The 27,633-nt window shown below is 49.5% G+C and overlaps 1 protein-coding gene across 2 annotated transcripts in view; it reads left to right on the top strand.

The window, feature by feature from the left end:
- The window catches only part of MYO18B (myosin XVIIIB), a 198,572-nt gene that overhangs the window by 134,594 nt on the left and 36,345 nt on the right, over positions 1-27,633 (top strand). For both annotated transcript variants that reach the window (XM_064481117.1, XM_031442942.2), the window contains exons 32-36: positions 512-625; positions 1,887-2,003; positions 2,807-2,890; positions 3,896-4,033; positions 6,282-6,467. In XM_064481117.1, coding sequence (XP_064337187.1) covers positions 512-625; positions 1,887-2,003; positions 2,807-2,890; positions 3,896-4,033; positions 6,282-6,467 — 639 coding nt within the window. The remainder of the gene's footprint in view (positions 1-511; positions 626-1,886; positions 2,004-2,806; positions 2,891-3,895; positions 4,034-6,281; positions 6,468-27,633) is intronic.

Raw genomic sequence — 27,633 nt, 5'->3', positions numbered from 1 at the left:
TGGTCTCTCCAGTGGGAAATGTCTGTCTTTTGGGGCCATACAGGTCACGGTACCCATCTCAATGGCCCCACTTTGCTAGGGTAGGAGACCTGCTGTGTACAAGTCAACAGAAAGAAGAGAAAGGTGAGGAAGAGAAACGTTAAATCAGTGGCTCTTAACCTTTGAGAATCCAGTGAAAGCCATGAGCCCAGGAAAATTCTCACACGCAGAATATTTTGCATAGCATTTAAAAAGGTGTTCACAACTCTGGTTGAAAAGCTACTCCTGGGCTCATTTTGGGGAGGGGAGTGCTTGTTCAATTTTGAGTGGGCTTGGCACCAGCCTGCCTCCAGTGCAGACACCTCTGCTGCCCCCATTTGTGGATTGATGAATAGTTATGAAGACGTGAGGGTCACCCCTAAAGTATCCTGCTGCCTGAGGGGGGCTGGGCGGGGCCAGAGGGGAAGGACGTTCAAGGAGACAGAGTCACCAGGCCTCTTCTCTTTCCTTGTCCCCCTCCTGCCTGGTCCAGCTGGAGCAGAGTGAAGCCAAGTGTGAGGATGCCTTGAAGACCCAGAAGGCACTGACGACAGACCTGGAAAACATGCACAGTGAGCTGGAGCACATGACCCGCAGCAAGAGCCTGGTACCTGTCCCCCCCCCCCCCCGCACAGGCCTACTGTGTGCTCAGCATTAGAGGAGGGACAAGGGTCTGATTGGTCTGACATCCATTGTAGACCTACTGGGTGCTCGGCACTCTGAGAGCACAGGCATCCTACTAAGAGCCGAGCATTTTAAAGATATGAGGGCACACATGAGCGTCAGCTGTGTGCTCACCTGTGCAGAGATAGGCAGGGAAACCTGCTGTGGACCTCATGTGTGCTCAGCCCTGTGGGGATGCATCTAATACGAGCCTGTTTGCTCAGCACCTGAAGTGAGAACACAACTGTTGTGTGGCTATACTGTGCCCACCACTGTAAGTGGCTCCTAGTCATCTGTTGTGGTCCTACTGTGTGCTCACCACCTAAGAGGGCATGTATGTGCTCATCATTGTCAGGCAACTGCAGGCCCATTCTTCTTAGTGGAGACGAGGGTAACCCTGATTGGCCCAGTTAGGCTCACTACTGAAAGGGACCCAGCCATCTGTGTGTCCCTTGCTGATCAGGGGCAAGTGAACATAGATTACGGGTCTGTTACGTCAGCGAAGATTGGGTGTGGGTTTCTCCGTGCCCTGTCTGGGTGTGCAGGGTTGGCTTAAATTTATACGTAACATGTAAAATCCTGAAGTTTAGGTAGAGCTAGAGATTTATAGGCAAAATCTCATCTCAAGATGCCTGTTGGCCCTTTTGTCCCAGATTTTGTGCACTGGATTAAGGGGCACTTGCCCACAAACATTCACACACACACGCACACATGCAGGGATGAATGTACAAACTCACATACATAATCACCAGGCACACAATCAGTGCCCTCGTAGGAAAAATGGACATCTAAATTTAGCCATATTTATCGAGCATCTGCTATATGAGGCCAAGCGCTGGAGATACATCTGTGAACAGAATAAAGATAATAAACAGATACATCTGTTCACGGAGAGATTACAGATAAATGGCCTATGCGCACTTGAATTGTACATACGTAGATTTGGAGTTGGGCTTTCGCAGACATATATCCACTCACGCACACACGTGCGGAGTTCACACAGTCACGTGCGTGCCCTGTACACACACACACACACGCGTGTCACAGCCACAGCACGCACTGATGCAACCATGGCCTCCCTCACAGGAAGATCCTCACCCACCTGACACGCTCACAGGCAAGCCTTCCTTTGCTCTTCATCAGCCCCTGCAGCCCCTCTTACCCGCCTCACTCCCTCACCCTCTCCACTGTCCTGCCTCCTCCAGGTGGATGAGCAGCTGCACCGGCTGCAGTTCGAGAGGGCAGACCTCCTGAAGCGCATGGACGAGGACCAGGATGACCTGAATGACCTCATGAAGAAGCACAAGGACCTCATTGCTCAGGTAATGGCCTCAGCTGGGAGAGGGCTCGGGAGCCATCGGCGGGGGGAGGTGGGGGTAGTGGGAAGGTGACGTGGTTGGGCCACTCTGTGGTCTTCAGTTCAGGCCTTGGAGGGATCGATGCCATGAAGATAAGTAGGAATCGTGAATCACACTTATTTTTGTTCAAATTATTTTTGTTTTAGTTACAAAAGCAGCAGATTCATATGCTCATTGTAAATAATTTAAATAATAAATACATGTGGATGATAGAAAGTGAGGGCTCTCCTGCCCTCTGGAATCCTGCTCTTTGGAGATGGTTGTGTTCAACAGTCCGGTTCAGCTCTTTCTAAAGACCTTTACTCTCTGTTGCCTCAATTACTCTCTGGACAAACCTTGTGTATAGGGTCTGAGCAGAGACCATTAACCCATTTTACAGATGAGGATACTGAGGTACAGAGAGGTTCTGTGGCTTGCCAAGGCTGGTATCCAGGTCTAGGCTCCCAGTTACCTGACACTCAGAATAGTCCTCTTCCCTCAGAATTCTGGTCCCAGTGCTTTAGCCAGCTCATTCTGCCTGGGCTCTCTAGAGTGGAGAACGAAGCATGGGACAGGTGGCCACAGCTGTGGGCTTATGTAATGGGAGGGACTCAGTGAACACTGGGATGAGGGATATTGGGGAGGATGAGAGGTACCCTTTTGGAACCAACTGTTGTCACAGGCGATGTGAGATACGCAGGCATCTGTCGGAGGGGAAGATAGGTTTTCCAGGGGTCATTTCCCAGCAGAGCCTGTGGTCTCCAGGTGATATTTTTTTGTCTCACCAGTCTGCTGCTGACATCGGACAGATCCAAGAGCTGCAGCTGCAGCTGGAGGAAGCCAAGAAGGAGAAGCACAAGCTTCAGGAGCAAGTATGTGCTCAGAGCCGCCATGTTGTCACGGGGGATCTTGGAAATTGTCATTTGTTTATTCATTCGTTCATTCATTTATTTACTCAACTTCAGCTGCATGACAGATGAATCGAGAATAATCCCAGCAGACAGACGCACCCTATCCCCCCCAACAGACTCCTGCCCATGCTTCTTGTCAGCATCCAGAGACCACAGCGAGACTCAGCACGCATCAGTGCAGGATTTTCTCCCCCTGAGGGATGGCTCCAAGGAAAAGGGGATGGTCTGTGCAAGACAGGATCATCATCCCTTGTGAAATCTTCTTTTGATGTCGTGGTTCCTTCAAACACCCCTGAGTTTCCCTCTCTTCCTAGCAGGTTGCTGTTATCCATGAAATTCTCAGAGCTCTTCTAGAACCACTGCACGAGCCCACTTGGAGTGGCTGTCAGTGACTGGGTCTCGCGCAGGTGCGCGCGGGCGCGGGCACAGCAAGCACAGCAGGGCTCGCAGGGCAGGAGTGGCCGCTGGCTGGGTGCTTGCACCGTACCAGACGCTCGTCTCCGCCACCAGAAAATCAAGAAATGGGGCTGAAGGAAGGGCGCTGACTTCCCCAGACTCGTCCAGCTAGAAAGTGGGGAGCCAGGCTTGGAACCCTGATATGTGCGCTTGGCTCCCAGACCCACTCTTGGTGTGTCCTCTGATGCTCAGTCTTGCTGCCCACAGACAGGCTTTGGTCCTGCAGCAGGGCCGGGAGAGGAGGTGGGAGCAGCACTGATTGCAAGGCCGGTTTTAGATGCTGAAGGCACAGGAAACGTCGCCTTCCAGCACCTGAGACCCAGGGCCAGGGTCTGGTGTGAGGGTCCTCAGATTGGAATGGGCAGTTCTGGTGTGTGCAGTCAGTGTGTCTCACCCAAGCTGAGCTGAGAAGGAGCGGCGTGGATGGGCCTGGGGCTGTCTCACTGGGACCCCCAATTCCAGGACGCAGGGCCAGCAGGTGGTCAGTGGACCTCTTGGGTTTGCCCACAGCTGCAGGTGGCTCAGATGCGCGTCGAGTACCTGGAGCGGTCCACCGTGGATCGAGCCATCGTCAGCAGGCAGGAGGCGGTCATCTGTGACCTGGAGAACAAGACGGAGTTCCAGAAAGTGCAGATCAAGAGATTTGAGGTACTTGTTGACATGTGGACACTGCTCAGGCCCAGAGCTTTGAGGGCTTCTGTGTAAGCCTTGTCCATCCTCCCACCGTCCACCTGTCCACTCATGTGCCTTGGTCTGGATTGATGTTACTCATCCAGCTCCCCTCCCAGGTCCCTCCCTCCCTCCTTTCTTCAGTCACACTGTCCCACAAACTGCCCATCCACTCAGACTACTCACGTCCTCTCTCTGTTTCCATGTACCACCATTGGTCCATCTGCCATCCTCCCTTCTCATGTGTTCTTCCTCTCTTCATTCTTTATTCTCTTCCTTTATTCTTTTTTTTCCCCTTCAGACTTTGACCTCTCTGTCTTGTTACCATGGATTCAGCTCTGCCCGTCTCCATCCACCCACTCATCCATTCATCCACCCGACACTCATTTTGAGCAGAAATGGATTTTGTACCTAGTATATGTTAGGCTGTTTCAGGTGCGTGGAAGACAGATGTATTAAACAGACTCTGCTTTACAGAAGCACAGAGCTTTCTCTATAGGATATGTGGATACAGTATGTACATAAACACCCATAATCTGGAGGGAGGGCTGTGAAGTTTGGAGGACAGAGGTCCTTTCAGGCTGGGGAATCAGGGAGGCTTCCAGGAGGAGGTGGCATTGCTGCTGGCCCTTGAAGGATAGGTAAGACTTGGGTGGGCTGGGGTGGATTTCTGGGATTATATCCCCGTTTAGCTCTGTACCCCAATGACATGAGATGTTACAGAGGAAACACCATCATCTTCACCTCCCACCTCAGCCGCTCCACTTGCTGTTTACCACAGTCCCCTGGGGCAGGTAGGAGAGAGTGAGAAGATGCCCCCTGAGAGGTCAGGTGACTTACTCAGGAGAAAGCCGGGTCACATCAGTGACAGGAGGAGATTGACTCTTGACCTTGGCTCCATCCTGGTCTAGGTTCTACTCTCTCTGCAGCCAGCCAGCTTACCCCACAGTGTGGTGGTGCGTCTGGACACTGGGAGGCTTTACCCCTTATTCTGAAACATTTTCTCACAACCCCCTGTTGGGCATTTGGTCTCTAAGAAGGCTGGATAAAGAACGGAAAAATTGTTCTTTGCCTTGACCCTCAGTGATTCTCGGAATGGCTCAAGGGATCCCTCAAGGCATAATTGTCTCTGCAGATCACCATGGAACTGTGATCCACTGCATTTTAATTAACTAAGTGTGGAATATTGAGCTATATCATATATCATTTTTTGGCTTGATTCTAGCATGGTCAAGTGATAGAGAAGAAAAGAAAACAACGATAGAATGACTTACGGCAGACTCCATCTCCAGATTCCCTTTTCCCCTCTGCCATCGTTACTGGAAGTTAGTGGTATCTCAGGTCCTGGAGAACTGCTCTTCTTGTAACCCTCCTGCTGCCCTTTGACATTGTTGCTAAACTCCATTTGGAAAGGGAAGAGGAAACAAATCGTAAAGCTTTTCTTTTAGGCCATTATTCGGTCTCTGATCTGGAAAGGGGCTCGGAGTCCTTAGCAGAGGCCTGAAATATTCATGTGGGTTCAGTTTTATGTCAACACTTGCATATTTGCCCATCAGAATTCATTGGTTCCAGGCTTGTTGGCCAACTAATGAATTGTACAGAGCGGCCCTTAGGTTTGTTTTCCGTAGCACTGGTGATGCCCACAGCTCTTCTCTCTATTCATGGTTTCACTGGGTCTTCATGGACTTTCCCCCCACACAAACAAAAAGAAAAATGCCATAAAGTATTACAGCTGAGGCTCATGGGAGATTACCTGCTCAAACCTTCTCGTTGTACAAATCAGGAAACCAAAACACATGTTTGGGAAGGGGTTTGGGTCCCCCGGCATAGTGTTCTCTCCACGGCAACACTCCACCTCCCAAACCTGGAGCTGAATGAAGCCTGCTGTAAATATGAATTCCAAACCCTTACCCAGCACATCCTCTGCGTGAGACACTGAACTAAGCCTTCTGCGTAACTTAACGTGTTCAATCCTGACAGCATCCCTTTCTCTCAGAGAGGTTAAATAACCTGCCCAGGGTCACACAGCCAGGAAGAGGTAGAGGTAGGATTTGAACCCAGAATACGTTGTGCTGCCTTCAAGAGTAACAGCTATCATTTTCTATGTTTTCTTCTTTTTTGTAACAAACGCTCAGAAACTCGGCAAAGGATTTCACTTTCTGTAGCCCCTATTTCGTGCCTCGGACCTCTAACTTTAGGGTGGGCGTGTGCTCTCGGCCCACTCCAGGTTCTGGTGATCCGGCTTCGGGACAGCCTGATCAAGATGGGCGAAGAGCTCTCGCAGGCGGCCACGTCCGAGTCCCAGCAGCGGGAGAGCAGCCAGTATTACCAGCGACGCCTGGAGGAGCTGAAGGCGGACATGGAGGAGCTGGTGCAACGGGAGGCCGAGGCCAGCCGGCGGTGCGTGGAGCTGGTGAGTGCCGGCCGCAGCGCCTGCGTGCCCTGAGTTGAGGGTCTAGGTGGGAGAGCTGTCCCGCCTTCCGGCATTCAGGTGGGAGCCAGGGGGCAGGTCTTGCGGGCTTCTGGGTTAGGCTGGAGGGAGGGACGGGAGAGGCGATGCTGCCATTGGCTGCAAGCTCTGGGGGCGGGTCCCAAGTGAGCCAATGGCATTCACTCCTGCTGAAGGCCTTCCGAGTGCCTGAGTCTCAGCCTCTGGGCTTTCTCTTCCCACCGCACAGACGTGCACCCCTGGAGGTCGGGGCGGCCTCCTGTGAAGAGGAGAGAGGCGGTGTTCATTAAACGTCTCCCTTGCACGTAGTCTTAACACCCATAATATCATATAACTGTGGTAACAACCCTGTGAAGTTAGAATTGCCATACTATTTTATAGGTGAGGAAACGGAGACTTGAAAGAGGTGAGAGAACTTGTCTAAGGTCGTATGTCTGAGGTCACAGGTCTGACCCAGTAAGTGACAGAGCTCTTTCTGAGCTGTTAGCAGCAACCACAATGAGAAAAGATCAGAACGGTCACCTAGGCCACCTCCCATTCATTAAGCACTTGCTCCGTGCCAGATTCCGGGTTAAACATTCTCGTTTAAATCTTGGTATCAGTGCTGTGAGGTCGGTGCTATTTGTGTCGCCATTGCCAGATGGGGAAACTAAGGCAGGGGGACACCCATGTGCCAAACTGAGGCCCAGAGGGGTACATTCGCTTGCCCAGGACCACATGCAAGTAAGGCTTTGAACCCAGGACTGTCCAACTCTGTAGTCCCTGCTTTGATTCCCTGAGCCGTGCTTTGCCCCCTGGTGTGGTCCAAGGTACGTGTTCAGATTTGTTTCCTTCCATTAGGAAAGTTTCTCCACAGTTCAGTGTATTTTTCTGAGAAGAGTTTCCTACAGGGATCACAGCATCTGAGAGAGCCTGCTCCTCCTTTCCCGCATGCGTCCATATGTCCCTGAGACTCCAGATTCCTGCTTCTGTAACCCGGGAGGCATCTGGCCCCCACTTCGCCTGCCACTCGAGAGCCTTCTCTGAGATGACCTACAGCGTGCTGTGGTGCGACCCAGAGGCCTTTAAATCACAGTCGTCATCCCCTTCCTGCCCTGTCCACTTGGGTTTTGTGACAGGTCTCACCACCTTGTCCTCCTGCAGCAAGTATATTTTTTGGGCCACTGCCTCCCACGGCCAGTGTCATTCCCATCAGCTTTGTCCTTGACAAGCCAGTAGTGCGGCTGCTGTTGGGGGGGGGGAGGGGCTCCGCACAGAGACCGAGGTTCCCAGACAAGGCGCAAGCCAGATGACTGGCAGTTCTTCCTCCCCTCGTGGCCCTGGGAGAGAGAAAGGCTCTATCTTCCAACTGACAGGATGCCTTCCTCATTGACAGCCCTGCTTCTCATGCAGCTGAGTTCCCCTCCTGCCAGCTCCGGCTGGAGCAAGAGAACATCCCCAGCCTTTCTCCTCTGATGTCTTCTTTAGCTGGCCGGACACCCAGGCATCCTGGTCAGATCACATAGTGGCTTTCTTCCTATCTCCTCTACTCTTTCTTTCTCCCCCTCTTCTCTCCTCTCCTCCTCTCTCTTCTCACTTTCCTTATCCTACCCCCATTCCCAGGGACAGGTTAAGATCTTTAAAGGCCCTAAAATACTGAAAAGATTATGATGCAACCCCCATAAATGAACCAAAACTATAAAACACAAAACTTGCATGTATGCTGAAATTAGACCCGCACCTTTCTCTGCTTTCTGGTTGCAAGATTCTGGGTCACTTTCCCAAGGCTGAGCTACTCTTGGTGTGTCTGTGGTTGGGCGGCAAATTAGTTTTCTAGGGCTGCTTTTATAAATTACCAAAACTGGGTGACTTAAAATGAGAGAAATGTGTTGTTTCACAGTTCTGAAAGCCAAGTCTGAAATCAAGATGTTGACAGGTCCGTGCTCCCTCTGAAGGTTCCAGGGTAGGATTCTTCTTGGCCCTTCCAAATCCTGGTGGCTCCAGGCGTCTTTTGGCTCATGGCCGGGTCCCTCCAGTCTCTGCCTCTGTCCTCTCCTGTCATCATTCCTGTGCACATGTGTCTCACACACCCCTCTGCCTTTTTCTTGTAAGGACATCTGTCGTTGGATTGAGGGCCCACGCTACTTCCAGTTTGATTTTGTCTTGGGATCCTTACCTTAATTATATTTGTAAACATCCTTTTTCCAGATAAGGCCATACTGGCTGGTCCTGGGAGGATGTAACTTTTAGGGGCCACCCTTCCCACTGGACTGGTATTCTCCAGTGATCCTGCTGCGTGTTGTTTTCTCAGTGAGTCTGAGGATGAGCGGGGCTCGGGAACAGGGCTGGGCTGGCAGCCCCGTCCTACCAGCGGGTGTCCAAGTCTCCCTCAAGTGCGCTCCGTGCCTTTGAGCCCTGGGATATTTCCAGTGGGGGAAGAGAGGATATGTTTTCTCATATAATTTATTCATTCATTTATTCATTCAACGCCGACTATGGGCAAGGCACGGGGATGGATATTAGAAGGGGGAGGGGAATCATAAGATCCCTGCTCTTTGCAGAAGCTCACAGCGTGGACACAACACAGCTCAGTGGGAGAGTTCCGTGAGCACAGTCTTTTTCAGGTGAGCCCTGTTTCCATTGGTAGGCATCCTGTCCTCTTCCAGGTTTCCCAGGAGAGGGCCTCTCACCTCTCCAGGTTCATGTCTGTGCCCTCAGTTTGCCTTCCTCCAGCCCACGCCTGTGAGACAAGGGGGCGGCTGCTCTCTCTGTGCAAGGCAGTCAGGGTTCTGCCTCTTTCATTCATGCGATCACTAGGTATCCCTGGCTTTTACTCTGGACCAAACCCAGTGCTAGATGTTGGGGACCCAGCAGGGAACGTGACACACTCTCAGCCTTGAGGAGCTCACACTGAATGGAGAGGTACCTCCAAGGCCACTGCTTGTGTATTTCACACGGTCCCCTGTAACGGGCGTTCAGAGCTTCCACGGGCAAAATAAGAGTCCCTGTGCTGGGATTTGGAGGATTCTTAGGCCAGTTGGCATCATGCTCCTGGTCGCCACTAGAAATCATTTCTTTGAGTAAAAGATTCCCCTTTTCATCTTCCATTTTTAAAGTTCAGATCTCCTTGGGAGGGATAGGATATGAATTTCTCAAGTCCCCAGTCCAGGCATTCACTCATTCATTCATTCCCTGGGCAAACATGTGTTGGCTCACACTGTGCTTAAGCTCTTTGCAGATGTTGCTTCTTTCGTGTTCATGTCGACCCCAGCAGGGTCAGAGGTGTGAGGTGCCCTGCCCAGGGCAGCAGTCAGGGCTGCCAGGGCCAGGGTGGGCTTCCCCGTGTGTCCAGCTCTACGGCTCTCATTTGGATACCATGCTGCCCTTTCAATCCAACCCTGCTGAAAAGCAACTCTGCCATGGGAGACCCCAGGAAAGGATCCCATGCTCTGTGCCCCGATAAGAAGCAGGGAGGATGTTGATGGATCTTCTCTCCGTGTTACTTTCCGCCTGTCCCAGCCTGGACCATTTGTCACTGTTGGTGTTGGTTTAAAGGGCTGCGAGTTGTTTCGGGTGAATGATTTACACCCCAAGCTGGTGCACCGGCACGTCCAGATCAGGATCAATTACCCTGACGATGGAACTTCTCTTCCCAGAAAAAAGAAAAATGAAGTTTTGCCATTAATTTTCGTAAATGTACTATTCCTGGTGACTCCAGGAGCCATTATGGAGAAAAGAATATTGTGGCTGTAAATCATTCAAGTCCCTTTGTCATTGGAGCAGTGAGACAGCTCATCTGTGGATTTATATCCTGTTGTTTTTCAGTAGTTACAGAGCCCAGGGGAAACCACCTCAGATCCGGACAGGTTGGTTGGACAAGAGGTCAAGGGCAGTGGGCAGAGCTGAGGGTGGCAGAACGGCCTGCCCTCTGCCGGCTTTCAGAGGCATCCGTTTCAGAGGCTTCACCTGCTGGCTTTACCCTTCAGCACCATGGCCTGACTCTCAATTCTTCACTCTTTCTGGAGCCTGGTGTCCTTTTCACAAGCTTTCCAGGTCTTCAAAAACTTAGTTGGTGCTTCTGCTCACTCTTAGCGCACTGCACAGTGACCCAAGCCAGAAATCACAGTGGCCTGTCTCTCCGGTTCACACAGATTAATGGTTGTACCTGCTGATTTTATCCTCTGTAGGTGTTTTTCACATCCATCCCTTCCTGTCCCAACCCCGCTTTATCTGTCTGCATTTTAATCTGTAGCCCCTCTGGTCTGGGCCTATACAGTTACTGTGTATCCTGGCTCCCCACTATTCCTCCGCTCTCACTCCTCCCTGCAGAAGATCATTCTATAAGGGACACATCTAACTGTGTCACTCTGCTAAGATATCTTGATGGCTCTGTGCTGCCTTCAGCACAAGCCCCAGCTTCTTCCCAGAGCCTCTGAAATCTAGGCTCTGTGGATTTTTCTGCCTTTGGTTGTCAGCGTCACGTCATCTTGCATGCTGGGCTCAAGCATGAAGGGAAGTGTTCAGGACCCAGCGCAAGTTATTTCTTGACTCATCACCTTTGTTCTCATGCCTTCTGCCCGCCCACTCAACCTTTAAAATTCAGATCAGGGCTCACCTCCAGGAAGCCCTCACTGTCAGCCCCACATGTTCTAAGTTATATGCCTCCTCTGTGTTCCCGCACCCTTCATGTTCACCCCGTTGGTGTGCGTGACTGTAACTGCTCGTGTTCTTGGCTTCCCAGGCAGGGAGCACCTGAGAGGGGGATTGGGTTTTGATTCTTGGTCTCCAGCATTCAGTTCAGGGTCAGGCATAGGATCGATCTCATCAGTGGTTGGCTGAATGAATAGTTTCCACAACATTTTTAAGTTTTACCTTGTAAGAGATCATCTCCAAAGTTAAAAATTGGAACTTCCAGAGCAATGCACTTCAATTTGCATCCTATGATGTGTCTGTTCTCGTGTCTTGTGTTACGGGAGATGCAGATGAGAAAGGACCAGTGTCTGTGCCTTTGGATCAAGAGGAGGAGATGCATGTGTCTGTAAATAATTCTGATACAAGATGGGATGTCGGGCGAAGGGGGAAGTGGTTTGGTACAACCAGGAGACCTGGAGAAGGTTGTGGGGAGGCTGTGTCACCTGAGGGTCTTAAATGATGAAGCAGTATTGGTGGCTTTGGGAGAGTAGCTGTCCGATCATGGTCATGGTGACCTCACATTTGAATTCGGCAAGTGACTAGGGAATGGCTGCTGTGTGGCAGGCAGTGTCTAGGTCTCTGGGAAGGCAGTGGCAAACCACATGGGGATATAGATACAGAGTCCTCAACTCTTCCTTCCTTTCTGCTCTTTCTGCTCTCCTTTCTCCTTACAGCTCCCCAGTGGGGACGGGATGCCAGCTGCAAACCCCTCCCTCCCTCCCACCCTGTAGCCTTTCTTCTCCGACTGCTTCTCTTGCTAGACAAGTTCTCCCTTGTCTATGTGTGGGCATGTTATCTCTCTCTCTCGCTCTCATTTCCTCACTCAGTTGTTCTGGCTCATTTTGAGGGGAGGATGTGTGTTAATTTCTTAGGGTTGCCGTAACAGATTACCAAATGCTGGTTGTCTTAAAGCAATGGAGATGTATTCGCTCACAGTTCTGGGGGCCAGAAGTCTGCAGTAAAGGTGTCAGCAAGACCACACCCCCTCTGGAGGGTGTAGGGGAGAATCTTTCCTCCTTCCAGTTTCTGGAGGCTCTGGCGTCCCTTAGCTGTGGTCACGTAGCTTTAATCTCTGCCTCCATCTTCACATGGCCTCCTCTTCCTGTCTCTGTGTCCTCTCTTATAAGAACACCAGTCATTGGATTCAAAGCTCCCCTACTCCAGTGTGACCTCATCTTAACTAACAACATCTACAAAGATCCTGTTCCTAAAAAGATCACATCCTAAGGTTCCGAGTAGGATAAGAATTTTGGGGAGACACCTCAACTCATTACAGGATGGTAGAAAGAGCACTGGACATGAACATTGCAGAGCCTCAGTTTCCCCATCTGTAAAATGGGAGCAAAATACAGTCAGTCTCACTGGGTGGCTGTGTGGAGTAGATGTGATGGTGTATGTGACAGTGCCCAGTGACAGTGCACAGGAGGCATGTAGGAGATGCGACTTTGTTTTGTTACTTCTCTCGTTCCTCTTCTGACTCTCTCTTCCTCCACTCTGACTGCATCATCAGTCTGCCGGCCCACTTCCCTATCAGGTACCGTGTTTGTTTACCGTTTGTCACGTGCTGGGCATTGGATTAATACTTTACGTGAGTTCTCTCATTTGAACCTCACCCTTGGAGGTAATTATCCCCATTTTGCCAATAAAGAAACTAAGATCAGAGAACCGAAACAACTTCTCCAAAGTCCCAGTCCCAGTTAAGTGGCAGAGTTAGAATCCAAATTGAGGACTCACTAACTCAGACCCATGCTCTTCCTGGTAAGCTTTAGACACCTAGTATTCGGTCATTCAGGTACATTTTTTTTTAAGTAAGTCGTAAAAATGAATATTGCCAATTCTGTAATCTTGGGTTTCTTGGTCTTGGCATTATTGATACTTTATGTTGAATAGTGGTTGGCGGTGGGGGCGTTCCGTGCCTCGTTGGGTATTTAGCAGCATCCCTGGCCTCTGTCCAGTAGATGAAAGTAGCCCCCACTCCTGGCCAAGTCATCACAGTCAAAAATATCTGCAGACATGGTGGAATGTCCCCTGGGGAGCAGAGTCACCCATTAATAATTGCTGCTCTGATCTCATCCTCACGGTAACCCTGAAGGTAACACCTGGGATAATCCCCATTTCTCAGATGGTCAAACTAAGGCTGGGGGGGTGACCTGATGTGCCCCAGGTCACAGAAAAACTGGGCTGGGATCACATCAAGAAGAGAGAAATGCCACGGGGGCAGGAGGAGGCAGCTTGACACCCCACCCATGAGGGAGAGAGATAGCCGTTCCAGCCTTTGCGAGACCCAGTGGAGACCTCACCGCAGAACCTAATTCTGAGTGGAGTGGAAGGCCTCACTGCAGACTGTGTACTTTTAATAATGTTTAAATAAAACATGGGCGCATGGGTGTGATCTCCACACCGAGCCCGGCTTGTCAGCAGCCCAGGCAGAGCCATAAATAATTAATCGACAACCACTTACGGCTCTGCTTCTGTTAAATCCAGCATCAATTATATATGGTTCATGAATCATTTATTTGGTGTTACTTTGGGGTATATTTTCCACCTTCGGGGGAGAAGATAAACAAGAATGTGGGGCCGAAAACTGACAAAGGGGCGGCTCCCTTCTGTATGGGTGGATTTCCCTACAAGGCACGGGCCTCCCACTGGTGTGATCAGGAAGGCCCAGTGAACTTGGATTGGAGAGGACTCTGCCAGATCACCAGGAGCAAGGCTTGGGTGGTGGTATGCTGGCACATGGTTCACAGCCGGCTCTCCAGGCTCAGTGGAGTCTGAGTGTGCAGTGCTTTCCCACCTCTGTGATGTAAGCCACCCCCCCACAACCCCTGGGGCTGATTCTGGCCAACAGCATGATGTCACTGAGTCCGGGATTGGGAGGCCGTGACTGGCGGCACATGGGTACAGCCTCTCGCGCAGACAGATGTGATGGCCGTAAATACTTCAAAAGCGCGGGAAAAGTGTTAGTAAAATTAGGAAGCGGGGTGTGTTTGAATATGTGTTACCTTTGCTATTAATGTGATTTAATTGTAAGTTTTTATTATTCAGTTTTTAATCATGTGTAGCTGTGTTTAACACCTGGCTTGCAAAATTCCTGAGGTTCAACAGTCAGCTCTTAGAAGCCCGTAGGAGATGCTTCCAGCCAATCAGTGGCGTGGAGTCTTCTTGGGGCGGGGTCACCCTGCCCTGGTCAGGAGGCTGCAGAGGTCGGGGAGGGGCCTGAGTGCAGATGGAAGGCTCTGAAGTCAAATCTCATTACTCACTGACTGTCGTTTTTTTAAGCCACATTACTTCACCATGAGAACTCTGTCCTCTTGAGGATTTTCTTTCACCTTGTATGTGAAAGGAGTGTGGTCACGATCTACCGAGAAAGACTGAAGCGAGTGGTCCACTATGCCCTCTCGCCTTTCCTGGTACCTGCCTCTCCTGAAGGCGTGCCTGGTCCTCTGTCTCTACCTTGTCCTCTCTCCTGTCTTTGAGAATCCGCCACATCTGGTACGGGCTTCAGGAAGCCCAAAGCCAGATTCTGTTTAGTTTTCATGTTTGTTTTTTTCTTTTGGTTTGTTTTGGTTTTTTGACCACCCAAAGACCCCTATTTCCAAATTCTAGGTCAAAACACAGCCCCTCCCACCACCTGCACAGCCCTCACCAAACCCAGAGTGTTAAGGGTTTCATTTTTAAAAACTCTTTAGTGTTTTCTTCTCGCCAATGGCTCGGAACTTCAGATCATAAAGATGTATTATTTTGGCTGGAAACTGAAGTATTTAAAAAGGCCTTACATATGGAGGGCATTTGGGGCCATGAGCAGAGTGTAAATAATACCTTTTATAGCTCTCTTGACAAGGAGATAGCACTCCTAATTACTGCCCCATTATCTCAGCCTGATCCAGAAAGGCCCGACGCGTTTATAAACTCTCTGTTCACACACTCTCCATTCGGATCGGCCTCCCACGTTCTAGGGGAGCTAGCAGGGAGAATGTGGGCCTGTATCACACCCCTTCCAGGCACCACAGGCTCCTACTTGTCTCCCCACAGAGGTTTCCATACAAGAGAAACTTGGTCCTAAAAGGAGCTTAGACCCTGGTGTCGCCAGCCCCAGACACGTTTCTGAAACGGAGTTCCTTCCAGCTTTCCTGATCCCACACCGTGAATGCGTGGACTGCGCCCGGTTCGAGAGGTGTTATCATCTAGAGAAATGAGTTTCTGTGCATCTGCCTCTGAGATGAGAGATCTGGATAATAAAATCTATTACAGAAAGCCCACCTAGGAATAATTGGGTCTATTACTCTCTGACTTGTGGCTTTGTTTCTGCATGGAAAAGAGGCTCTCCAGTAATTAATCAGAATCTAAAGTTGCTAATACCAATTACAAATAACGCGTGGAGCCTGGAGATGGCAGGCGAAGAGCAAATACTGATCCTGTCCCTGGAGACTTCATCAATTGAACTTGTATCACTTTAGACTTAGTGGAAATTAGAGTAACTTAGCTTTCCAAAGTTAATTACTTAAAAAAAAGAAAAGTGGGAGGAGATACTGATTGATGCAGGTATACATTAAATTATTCAAATAAATCCAGTTGAAATTGTTTAGATGAGATTAGGCTACACTTACCTGCATGTGAGAGAGGCTTGGGAAGGTGAATCTTCACAACCAAAAGCACGCTCATTGTCCCAATTGGACATCTTCAGATGGGAGCCCCAAGTCAGACTCTTAATGTTCTGAATTCATTTCCAAACTGTAATTTGGTTTGAAAGGTCATTCATCCATTCATCTCCTTTTGGTGCTTTTGTTTTTCGGCTGAGCTTAAACAATGAGAGAGTAGAAGGAAACCTCAGAAATTGAGGATAGACCAAGAAATGGTAAAGGAAATGGCTTTTACTGGGAGATTGGCTGATTTGGAATTGTGAGTGTATGTACGTGAGTGGAAATGGATGAGCAAACTGGTTCAAGTTACGGCTCTTTTGATTGTGACAGAAACAAAACTCAAATTGGCTTAAGCAAAGGAGAGTTTATCAGTTCACCTAATGAACTGATCTTTTTCAGAAAAAATATTTGCTTACCTTTTCCCTTGAACATTACTTAGCACATAGTAGGCATAAAAATGCACATTGAATGACATAGGAGCTTGACAGAAGCGGCAGAGAACTAGGAGTCAGGAGACTAGGTGCCATGGCTCTCAGTGCCATGGCTTCCCCACTGTGTGACTTTGGTCAAGACACTCACCTTCTCTGTGTCCTTGTTATCTTATAAAATGGAAATAATCATTGCAACTCCCTCACAGAGCTTCAGGGAAGATTTAATGAGATAATGCATTTAAGTGCTTATCACAATGCCAGACACAAAGCAGACTCGCTGTCATCATCATCACCATTGTCATTGTCTCAATCTGTTTGGGCTGCTCTAACAACATACCATAGACTGGGTGGCTTATAAACAACAGAAACTGAGCACTCACAGTTCTGGAGGCTGGGAAGTCCAAGGTCAGGGCACTAGCAGGGTCGCTTTTTGGTGAGAGTTCACTTCCTGGTTCATAGCTGGTGCCATGGTGGAAGTGTCTAGGAATCTCTGTGCCTTCTTTTATAGCAGCACTGACCCCATTCATGAGGTCTCTACTCTCATGATCTGATCACCTCCAAAACCCCACCTACTAATACCATCACCCTGGGGGTGATTTCAAAATGTTAATGAGGTGGGGGCAGACATTCAGACCAAGCAGTCATCCTCGCCATCACCTCCATCATCACCACTACCACCATTGCCATCCTGATTGACACCATCATCCCTGCCACCATCACATCATCACCATTACCTCCATTCCCCACCAGTATCACCATCACCACCACCACTGTCATCACTGTGAGAGTGAGACCCAGAGCAGAGAGCACAGAGGAGCCCCTCAGAGAACAGGCAAGCACTGAGCTTCAGAGCGGAGCTACAAGCCTAGGCAGTGGTTTAATCATTTCCAGTTTGACAGTTCTGAGAATTCTGTCCCCTATGTGCTACATCCCCCCTTGTGACCTGTGGGTTCATAGATGTCTTCTTATTGGTGCTCAGTGTCCTGGGCACCAGCTTCATTGGAATTCTGTTCTCTCCCCAGTCTTTCCTTGGCTGCATTCCAGGTAAATGACGCGAAGCCCATCCTGCTCTGCCATCACCTCGGCCGCCCGCTGAGATGATTAGAATCAACACATGCATTTCCCTAACAGCATTCTCATCTTACCCCCAAAAGTTTACAAATGGAAGAAGAAAGGGAAAACAAGCTACATCTATCCTTGCTCAGGAAATTTGCAGCTGTCTGCAGCTGACATCCACCCAGCTGGGCAGCAGAGCCAGCCTTCCTGTTGGCTTTTGGTGGGACGTGACGCAGTTGATGCTGTCATTAAAGTTTGACAGTGGTCTAGACACTAAGCGTCCTGCCGGTGGGAGGCTTATAAACAAACACTCAGGGGAAATCCTTCAGGCTCCAGCCTTTGTGAGCAAATTGTTTGGTGGATGGAGAGAAAAAAAGAAGACTGATGTAACTGATACAACTTCTCAGTAAAGCAAAGGGAAAGAACTCGGACGAATTTGGTTTTCCCTTCTTCCTGAGAGCCTGGAAACCTCCTGAGGTGGTGCCCAGGTAGCAGTGGGATGCTCTCTGCCACGGATCAGCATGTGTTTTCTGTAACAGGCCAGGTAGTAAATATTTTATTAGACTTTGTGGGCTGTACTGTCTCTGTCACAACCACTCGTCTCGTCCCTAGCACAGAAGCAGCTGTAGACAGTACATGAATGCGTGAGCATGTGTGTTCTAATAAAACTTTATTTACAGAAACAGGCGGTGGGCCAGATGTGGCCCATAGTCTGTGGTGTGCTTGACGCCTGCTTCAAGCTCTTTCGGAAGGAAGAGTGGAATAGAGAATGGACCAGACCGCAGAACTGGATGTAAATCCTGGCTCTGGCCCTTCCAGGCTGCATGCACGGGACAAGTCACCTGCTTTCTCTGAGTCTGTTTCCTCATCTGTAAAATGGATTATAAGGTAGCCCAGAGATTAAAGGAGTGTCTTGCACATATTAAATGTCAATAAGTTGTAACTCTCCCTAGGACCCAGTCCTCACCCCTGCTAACAATCATGAGGGAGTAAAACTGATTAAAGGCTGCCTGGTGCCTTCCTCTTGGCCCCAGCAATGGGTACAGGTTCGATGATGCAAATCTTTTTGTAGCTCATTTGAAAGTCTAGTGGCTCCGAGTTTCCAAGGATGGTTCTTCTGTTGTCCATTCTCCCAGGGCCCTCCCACACCAAGATGCCTTCCCTGGCCCCGCCTACCCAGTTTTCATCACAGAGGCCCGGCCTCGGCTGGAAAAGCTCAAGTACACAAGCCAAGATGCTGTGTACACACTTCTGTTGTTAGAAGGAGTAGCTTACGTGGCAGCTTCATGTGGGGCCAGCATTAAAGTCTGTGTCTGCAAGCCAAGGACACTGGGTTTCAAAACTAGCATCTCATGTCTTAATTCATGATTTTTAGATGAGGTCTTCAGGTTAGTTCTGACTTTTGTCTGAGGATGCTGATGGTTAAGACTCATTTAACCAGAGAGGGGGAAAGATTGCTCTTCGTAAGAATAAGGGTAAACAGAACCTTGATTTGTGACTCTGGGGGTTTTTGGTTTTTGTTTTTTGTTTTTCCTGTGATGGATGTCAGCTGGAGGTTGATTTTAGGTTGGGTTATGTATAGTTTGTATTTACTTACTTCTGTTGTCATTGTTCTTGCTCCTGTGATGATTATTATATAACCGCCTACCATGTATGCCAGGCCTACTCATGGTGTGGGTATTATGTCATTTAATTCTCCCAAACACCCTGTGACCTAGCACCAAATCAAAGTTTCATTATCAGACCAGCAGCCTTGGCTGCAGACTCTCATGCCCCCCACACCTTTGAGTTAGGGTCTGCATTTTAACAAGACCCTCAGGTGACTCAGACAGACAGGAGGAGCCCTGATGCAGGTGCTTCCTTGTGACAGTATTACAGATGAGGAGATGGCAGCTGGGAGAGGTTAGAGACAGGGCTTCCTCCCATCCAGACTGAATCCACAGTCCACTGCCCAATTTAACTTCTGGTTACTGCCTTTATATTACTGGTTTGGTTGTATAGCTTCTATGTCTTTTTCCCCAGTGACACCATCTCCTTCCTAGCGTTAGGATTTGCTTTCTTCTTAACTCTTCCAGTGTGGGGCCCTGGAGTTAACCACACACCTGGGAGTGGTTCCTGTATCTACTGTCATGAAATATTTGCATATGCAAAACTGAGAACTTCCTGTTTAAAAAAATGAGGTGGTGCTCTCAGTAGCAATCTCTGGGGTTTCCTGGGCACTCTGCCCTTCAGAGCTTTGAGTCTGTAGAACATAGAATAACACCTCTTTGAAACTTCAAAACCTTGGACAAGAAGCACAGAACCCAAAGGCTCCTATAAACTTGGAGTTTCTCCAGTTTTCTCCCCTGGTGCTATGGTTCCAGCACTCGGGACAGGTGAAGCACCGTGGTTTCCCAGATACTTAGATTATTTTCCACCTCACTACAGCAGATAGAAATTCTCTGGAATGGTGATGTCCAGTGTGGTAGCCATCAGCCTCATGGTTAATTAAAATTAAAATGAGAAATTCAGTTGCTTAGTTGCACCGGCCACCTAGGAAGTGCTCAGTAGTCATGTATGGACAGCAGGCGTAATCTCAGGCAGGCATAATTGTTTTGTGTATAATCCAGGAATAGTACACTTACAAAAATTAATGGCAAAACCTCATTTTTCTTTTTTTCTGGGAAGAGATGTTCCATTGGTGGGGTAATCCCTGATGCTGGGAGGAAAACAAAAGAACCCTGTCTCTGAGCTGGGTCTGAGCTGGGAGAAACTAGTGAGAGGCCTTGGAGTCCCCTGGGGAGCCAGGCCCTCAGTGAGAGGCAAAAGATGACACTGGCTGCCTGAGAGGCAGGATTGACAGGCCTGGCGAGAGCCCGGAGGCCCAGCTGCCAGGTGGGGTTGATGAGGCTGTCCTTCCAGGCTGTCCCTCCCAGAGGCACATGCCCCTGGGCCATCACCTCAAGATGTGGAGGGAAAAGACAGCTCATCGCCTGGTGGTGGTTTTTCCTTCCTGCTGGGCCAGTAAGTGAATAAATGGACCGTGAGTGGCCAAGTGGCTATTGTAATTTTAGACCCCATCAGAAGAGTGTTCACAGAAGTGTGGAGGGAGGGCGCTTCCTTCCACACCTCTGTGTCTCCCTGCTGGGAGTCCGGGCTTGCCGATGTGCCAGCCTGAGCGGCATCGGAGAGGAGGGGGCGGGGGCAGCCCAGGAGCTAACTCTCACTGCCTGTCTGCCCCGGGCTGACCTTGTGCAAAGCACTTTCAATGCACCGTCTAATTAAATCGGCACTCTCCACCATAAGAGCGAGGTAGTATTTTTATCTCTCTTTTACACATTTTAAAGAGGCTTACAAGAGCTGAAGTGACTTGCCCAAGGCTGGAGAGCTAGGAAAGATTGGTATCAGGGTATATCATCGATCCCTTGGTTGCCAAAACCTGTGCTCTCCATCACAGCACCGGCATTTCTCCAGCATCGAGGGCACACAGATCACCTGGGGAGGTTGTTAAAAGGTGGTATCTGAGTTGGCAGGTCTGGGACCAGGCCTGAGAGTCTGCATTTCTAACAGGCAGCCCAGTGATGCCGCTGCTACAGCCCTCAGACCCCACTTGGAGTGGCTGGAACTACATCAGACTTCCTCCTCATTCCAGACGCACTGCAGCCATGAAAGGGGGTGGTTCGTGTTCTTAAGATGGGGTCACGCAGCAGGAAGTGGTTTGTTCAGGGTTCATATTGACCACTGTCTGATCCAGAGCCTGGGTGTTTTCTAAAATAACATCTACCACCTACCATTAGGCCTTTAGCTTGGCTCTCAACTGTTGTTGATTTTGCTCCCCAAGGAATATTTGCAACATCTGGAGACATGCTGCACAACTTAGGGGTAGGAGTGCTGCTGTATCTGGTGGCTAGAGGGATGCAGCTGGCTGAGCATCCTTAAATGCGCAGGACTGCTGCCCTCTCCCTGCCAGCAAAGGATTATGAGGCCCTCATGTCATTGATGCTGGAATTGAGAAACCTTTGCATTTTAGCTCAGTGTTCTTCAGCCCAGAAAATAAAAATCTATCCAGAACCCCTCTCTGGAGGCCACATAGTGCCCTTGAATTGGAGGAGTTAGCATTTGAAACCATCCTGCAAAAGTGGCATAAGTGAACGAGAATCGTAACTACCAAAAAAAAGTCCACTTCCCAATCAATGGGTGGAACTTTCCACTACTTTGAAACAGGCCAGGATGTTTGCATCTCGGTAACATCCTCTTGCCTCAGCAGATGGAAGCCAATCAGGTCTCGAAATCATTGTCTTAATCTCTGGTCGTTACAACGCCTGGCTGCCCGCTGTGTATCGGTGTCTTTTGCTGTTTATGTCGCTCATGTATTTTCTCTGACAGCAGCTCCCGCCCAGCGTCGTCTCTCAGCCAGACGGCATTGACTCTGGTCCAAGCACACTAGAAAGGCCAGGATCTGACATTGATCCCCAATACCAGTGACTGCAGCCGAAGTTCTTCCTGATCAGTTCTTGAGGCGGGGTGCATATCTGATAGAACAAGACTGTGTATGAGGGCTGATTTGCCTGCAGAAGGGGGATTGCTCCCCCTGCTCCCTCGAGTTCATTCATGATGGTAGTTTGATTTGTTGAGAATGCCAGCTGGGGCTTCAGTCGTGATGACGCCATCAGACGTACTGGAAAAAGGAAGATGTGAGGAGGGAAGAAGCAGTGTGATAAATGATGTGTCATATGCATTCAGCACCTCACAGTTTACGAAATATCCAAACGCAACTGGAGCCTCACGATATTCTGTATTAAATACAGGGAGGGAATTAGTTTTGGTGCCTACTGTGGAGGTGAGGGCACCGACTTGAGGATGTGCTCACTGGTGCTTGGAGAGTCTGTAGATGTGGGACCTGTTGCCAGGTCTTGAGTCTGGTGTGGGTCTCAGTCTCACCCCTTTGCTGACTCTCCCCGCTGTGCCTGCCCAGCATTGGGGTTGGGATGGGGTCCCTTTGGTCACTGCTGGCTTGGAAGATTTTATTCAACAGGCTGCCTTCCAACTCCTGCATCTGTAGGCTGTGTCTGCACCCCAAGCCAAGGCTCTTCTGGAATGCTCTGGACACTTAAGGATGCTGACCAGGATGAGATCTAACCTGCCCTGGGTGGGAAGCAGGGTGGCACATTGGCAGTAATGATTTTATCTGACTCTTGGGCATGTTTGCATGACTTATGACCTGACAGTGAGGAAGTGGGACAAAGTATGATCATGTTTTGGTGGAGAGGGGACCAGAAGGATTTGGGGGGCTGTGTTTGGGCATTAAAATAGTATGGCCAATGGAGTATAGGACTGAGCTCACCATATGCCCAAATGAGACAGATGTGGGAGCCAGGAGAGATGGGGGGGGGGTGAGAAAGTATAACAATAGGAAGAGACCTCCCAAACCTGCCACCTTTCGCAAGGTGTCACCCAGCAGTTCTGAGAACAGGAAAGAGGGCTGATGTTTATTGAACATAAAACTTTGCTATGTTTTATGCAGTGTTTCAAGCATCTTCCACTCGTGAATCCTCAACTAGTCCCACAGCACAGCGTTGCTGTCATCACTGTCACTTTGCAGATGAGGAAGCTGAGGTTCTGGTCGGTGGGTGACAGACTTGTGCAGGGTCATACTGGAAGTGGTGAGCTGGGTTTCAAGCCCTGTCTGTGTGAGTTGAAGACCCACGGCTGCCAGACCTGCTGTATACTGCCCTGCCACGAATTTTGAGCTGGGAGAATGTAAAGCTGAAATATTTATGCAGTGATGTTTTAAGTTCCAGGTGCTGCATTAGGCTTTTGGGATATTAGGCTGAGTACAAACCTACTCATAAGGAGCTCAGTATAGCAGGAAGTTGAAAACTAATTACAATCTGTTGAGATGTGTGCTTAACCGGTGACTTGTACAAATACATGGAAAAGAAAATGGCTAATTCTACCCCAGGGAGCCAGAGAGGTCATCACAGAAGAGATGATTGTGGAGTGGGTCTTGAAGGATAAATAGGAGTTTACTTTTCAGAGCAAGGAAGAGCATTCCGGGTGGAAGAATGATAGGTGCAAACGCTCAGAGGCATGAAAGGACGTGGCGTGTTTGGGAGCTGGTGAAGACTGTGGGAGTTACTGATGTGTGGGTGCAGAGTGTGGACAGTGGAAGGAGGGGAACCCTGGAAGGTGGGTTTGAGGAAAGAATGTGAGGGGCTTGACTGGCTCAGCCACACAGTTTGGACTTGGGGAAGCAGTGAGGCACTGAAGGCTCTTAAGCAGGAGAGGACTGGATCTGATTAAAGAGATTCTCCTTGGATGCTTTTTGGAATATGGATTGGAAAGGGGGCCAGATTGAAGAGAGGATACCAGTGTAAGACTCTGAGAACCCTTAGGAGGTGGTGATCAAGACTAAGTTGACAGGGGAATGGGGAGCAGGGGAAGATGCAAGAGATCGGCCCACTGTACTGATGAGAGACTTGGGGATCGGAGAAGGGGGGGCGCAGCAATAAGTTGCTGGTACACTTCAACTTCTTTGTGTGCGAAACCCAGAGGCCACTTGAGCAGTTTCCAAGTCCAGTTTCTGTATTTCTGCTATCACATGGGGTAGTGGGCTGAGAACGATCTATGAGCTTCATTTCCATTTAAATTTAAATGAGACATGTCAGAGGTGGCTTGATAATTACCGCCTGGAACAATGGTCCTCTGATGCGGGAAGTGTAGTCTCGTGTATGTAGTACAGATCATTTTTGCATTCGAGACTTAATTACGTTGATATAATTATTCATCTGTCAGGAAAATCGGGTGGCACAGATATGTCCTATTTGCGTTTGAGCAGAAAAAATGAAATGCCCTTTTTTCCTTTTTCTGGGAAGCAGTTAGGTGGATGACTCAGGGAAGTTGGGAGCAGGGTGTTGGAGCTCACCCCAGGTCAGGGTGTCCGGCTGCAGCTGGAGGCTCTGTGAGGGCCTGCATGTGTAAACCTGAAGAGGGTTGGACTCCAGTGACAGCTCTTTTTTGTCCCTTTCTGAAGATGCTGCAGCAGAAGTCACAGGCTGGGGGTGGTTTTAGGGCTGGGAAAGCTATGAGCTCTGAGTCGTTAGAGAGGCTTTTTAAAATTTTTGTTTGCAAGCCTTGTGACTCAGACTCACAATGCAGTCTCATACTGGTGCCTCGATGCCTGATCACCCTCCCATCCCCGTCCATGGGCCCCAGAGACCTTCAGCCACATTCCCCTTCCGTGTGTGAGGGTCTCCTGCCCTCCCAAGGAGGCTGTGCCTTCTGCCACTCCCCACCCATCAGGGGAAACGTGGGACCCTGAGAATCAAATACAGAGTCGCTGTCCCCGGCACTGGGATTGCTGAAGTAGCTGGAGCCCGTGTTTTTCAGAAACGGCTCATCCAAAGTGTGTGAGATGGAGAGCAGGGAGAAGCAGGCCCTTGCTGACAGATGATCTGGGTAGGAGAAGCTCCCGTTCTGGTTCTGCGTCTGTCACCCAGTGGTCCAGCAACCTTGTGCAGGTGCCCTCCTGACCTGAGCATCACTTTGGGCCCCTGGTGTATGGTGTGTTTGTGTCCACAGACGTTTGTGGGATGAGTGGACGTGCATAGCAAACATGCACATCTGAGACTTTCTGCAGGCCAGAGCTTTATCATCTGGATTTTGAACAGCCCAAGTTACCTAAAATATTAACTTCCTAGAAAGCTGTAAAGGCCCTCAGGCAATAGCTGGGGGCATTTTAAAACAATCCGCTTGAAAAATGTGAAGGAAAGGAAAGCCTGCAGGCAGGTGCCGGGAGCCCCAGGTTCTCTTCGCCTTGTGACAGCAGAGGACCCCGGCAGGGCACGTCGGAGGGTCCCCTGCTTGTCTGCGTGGCTAACTCCCTTCTGCCTTGACTCTAAAACCCTTTTACCTGAGTGTATGTCACATAGATGTATTTATACATAAGTGCAAGAGTAAACACAGAATGGAAATACACCAACATAGTCATTAAGAGGGGTTGTCCCCAAGTAACAGACTTAAGGGCGATTTGTAAAAGTTTTGTTGTTGTTTTGGTTTTTTTGCAGCTTGCTTTATTTTCTAAATTCTGTATAATGACCCTATTAGAACCAGGAAAGAAAGGTAATGGGGTAGAAAAGGGAAATAACAGATCACACAGTATTACGTCAGTTTGCTAGGGCTGCCGCAGCAAAGTACCACAAGCTGGGCAGCCTGGTGAAGCAGCAGTTTATTGTCTCACATTCTGGAGACTAGAAGCCTGAGATCAAGACATCAGCAGGGCCTCCTTGCTTCTCTGAAAGCGCTAGGGAAGAAACCGTCTCATGCTGCTCTCCCGTCGGTGTGCTGGCAGTCTTGACGCTCCTTAGGTTGCACCTGCACCCCTTCAGCATTCTGCCTCCCCGTGGCCCTCTCCCTCTGTGTCTTCACCTTCTCCCCCCTCTGTGTGTGTCTTTGTTTCCAAATTTTCCTCTTCCTTTAAGAACCCCAGTCTTGTTGGATGAGGGCCCACGCTAATGCCCTCATTCTACCTTGATTGCCTCTCCAGATACAGTTTCATTCCGGGGCATCAGGCGTTGGGCACTGGGGAGTAGGCTTTCAGTGTGTCTTCTGCAGGGAGCACACCATACAGCCTGTAAACAGGTGTGTTCCTAGAAACGCAAAGATGTTCAGGGTCCTGCAGGGTTTTCCTCTGTGGGAGGGGAGTCAGTGGAAATGAGGCCTGTATGCGAAGAAATTTCAGTGTTACTCTGGTAGCCAGCTTCCAAGAGGGTCCTCAGTGGTCCCCACCTCTGCGTTCGCACCCCTGTGTGTAGCCTCCTCCACGTTGTATCGGAGTTGGTCTGTGTGACCAATGGACTGCTGGCAGTAATGATAGGTCACTTGGAGGCTGGGCTATAAAAAGCCTTTAGCATTTGGCGTGCTCTCCCTGGGACCCCTTGCTCTGGGAAAGCCAGCCACCAAGTCAGGAGGACACTCAACAGCGCAGTCAGGGCCCTCTTGGCAGAGAATGGAGGCCTCCAGCCAGTAGCCATGGCAGTGAGCTTCCTTGGGAGGGACTCTCCAGCTTCAGGGCGGCCTTCAGACAGCACAGCCCTGGTGGGCACCTTCACTGTGACACCATGACAGATCTTATGTTAGTTTCCCAGGGCTGATGCAACAAATGACCACAAACATAGTAGCTTTAAAACAACACAAGGTACTCTCTGATAGTTGTGAAGGTCAGAAGTCCACAGTGAGTCTTAGGGGTTAAAATCAAGGTGACAGTGAGGCTGGTCCCTCCTGGGGGTCTCGGGGGACAATTCATTTCTCATATCTTCCAGCTTCTAGAGACTGCCAGCATTTCTTGGCTGCATCACTCTGACCCACGATTCCATCACCACATTCCTGCTTTCTTCCCTGCTGACCTGCTCCCCTCCCCACCGCCCTTTTATAGGGACCCTTATGATCATATTTAGGGGCCACCCAGATAGTCCAGAATAACCTCTCACCTCAAGAGTGTTTATTTAGTCACATCTGCAAAATGCCTCTTGCCATTTAAATTAACATCTTCACCTGTTTTGGGGATGAGGACGTGGACATCTTTGGGGACTGTTACTCATTCTACCGTAGACCTTGAGCCAGAACCACCCAGAGAAGCCACTTCTGAGTTCCTGGACCCACAGGAAACCATGAAAGATAATGAATAATATTTGATATTTCAAAATGACTAGGTGTTGAGGCAATTTGTTATGTAGCAATAAATAACTCATACAGACTAGGGGGATGTAATCCAGCATCTGGTTCTGTAGCACTTGACAGTCATAATTCTGGACTTCTTATAATGTTTTCCTTGATACATACAAGAAGAAAAGCATGCAAATCTTAAGAGTGTACAGTTGGATGAATTTTTACAAGCTGAAAACACCCTTGTCTGTCTTTAATAATGAAACCTAAATACAGCCCAGATGCTTTCGTGCTCTGTACAGGTAGTTCTCCTGTTTGCTCTCAGATTCATTCCTGCCCCTTCTCTTCTCTGCTCTAGATTGCAGGAAACTGTTTCCCTAACTTGCCTTCTGGTAGGTTCAGCCGGTGAAAGGCAGTGATGGACAATTGAAAGACAAGAGGAGGGGAGGAACCAGAGCATTTCTACCTCTGTCACACTGCCTCGGGGTAGAATAGGGGACGTCCCTGGCCACAGCTCAGCCTCTGTAATTCCAGATCCCTGGGACCCTCCTCCCTGAGGCCACCTCCTATTGGGCAGCCGTGCTGTTGCCCACTGGGTGGCCCAGCTTCTGAGCTTTTCCTTCCAGCGCTGGGTTGGCAGTGCCTTTCTGCTGTTGCTAATCTCTCCTGGCTTCTCATCTTTTCCATCAC

The sequence above is a fragment of the Camelus dromedarius genome, chromosome 31 (genome assembly GCF_036321535.1).
Source record: "Camelus dromedarius isolate mCamDro1 chromosome 31, mCamDro1.pat, whole genome shotgun sequence".
Classification (NCBI taxonomy): domain Eukaryota; kingdom Metazoa; phylum Chordata; class Mammalia; order Artiodactyla; family Camelidae; genus Camelus; species Camelus dromedarius.
This window is presented reverse-complemented; position numbering and strand designations above follow the sequence as displayed.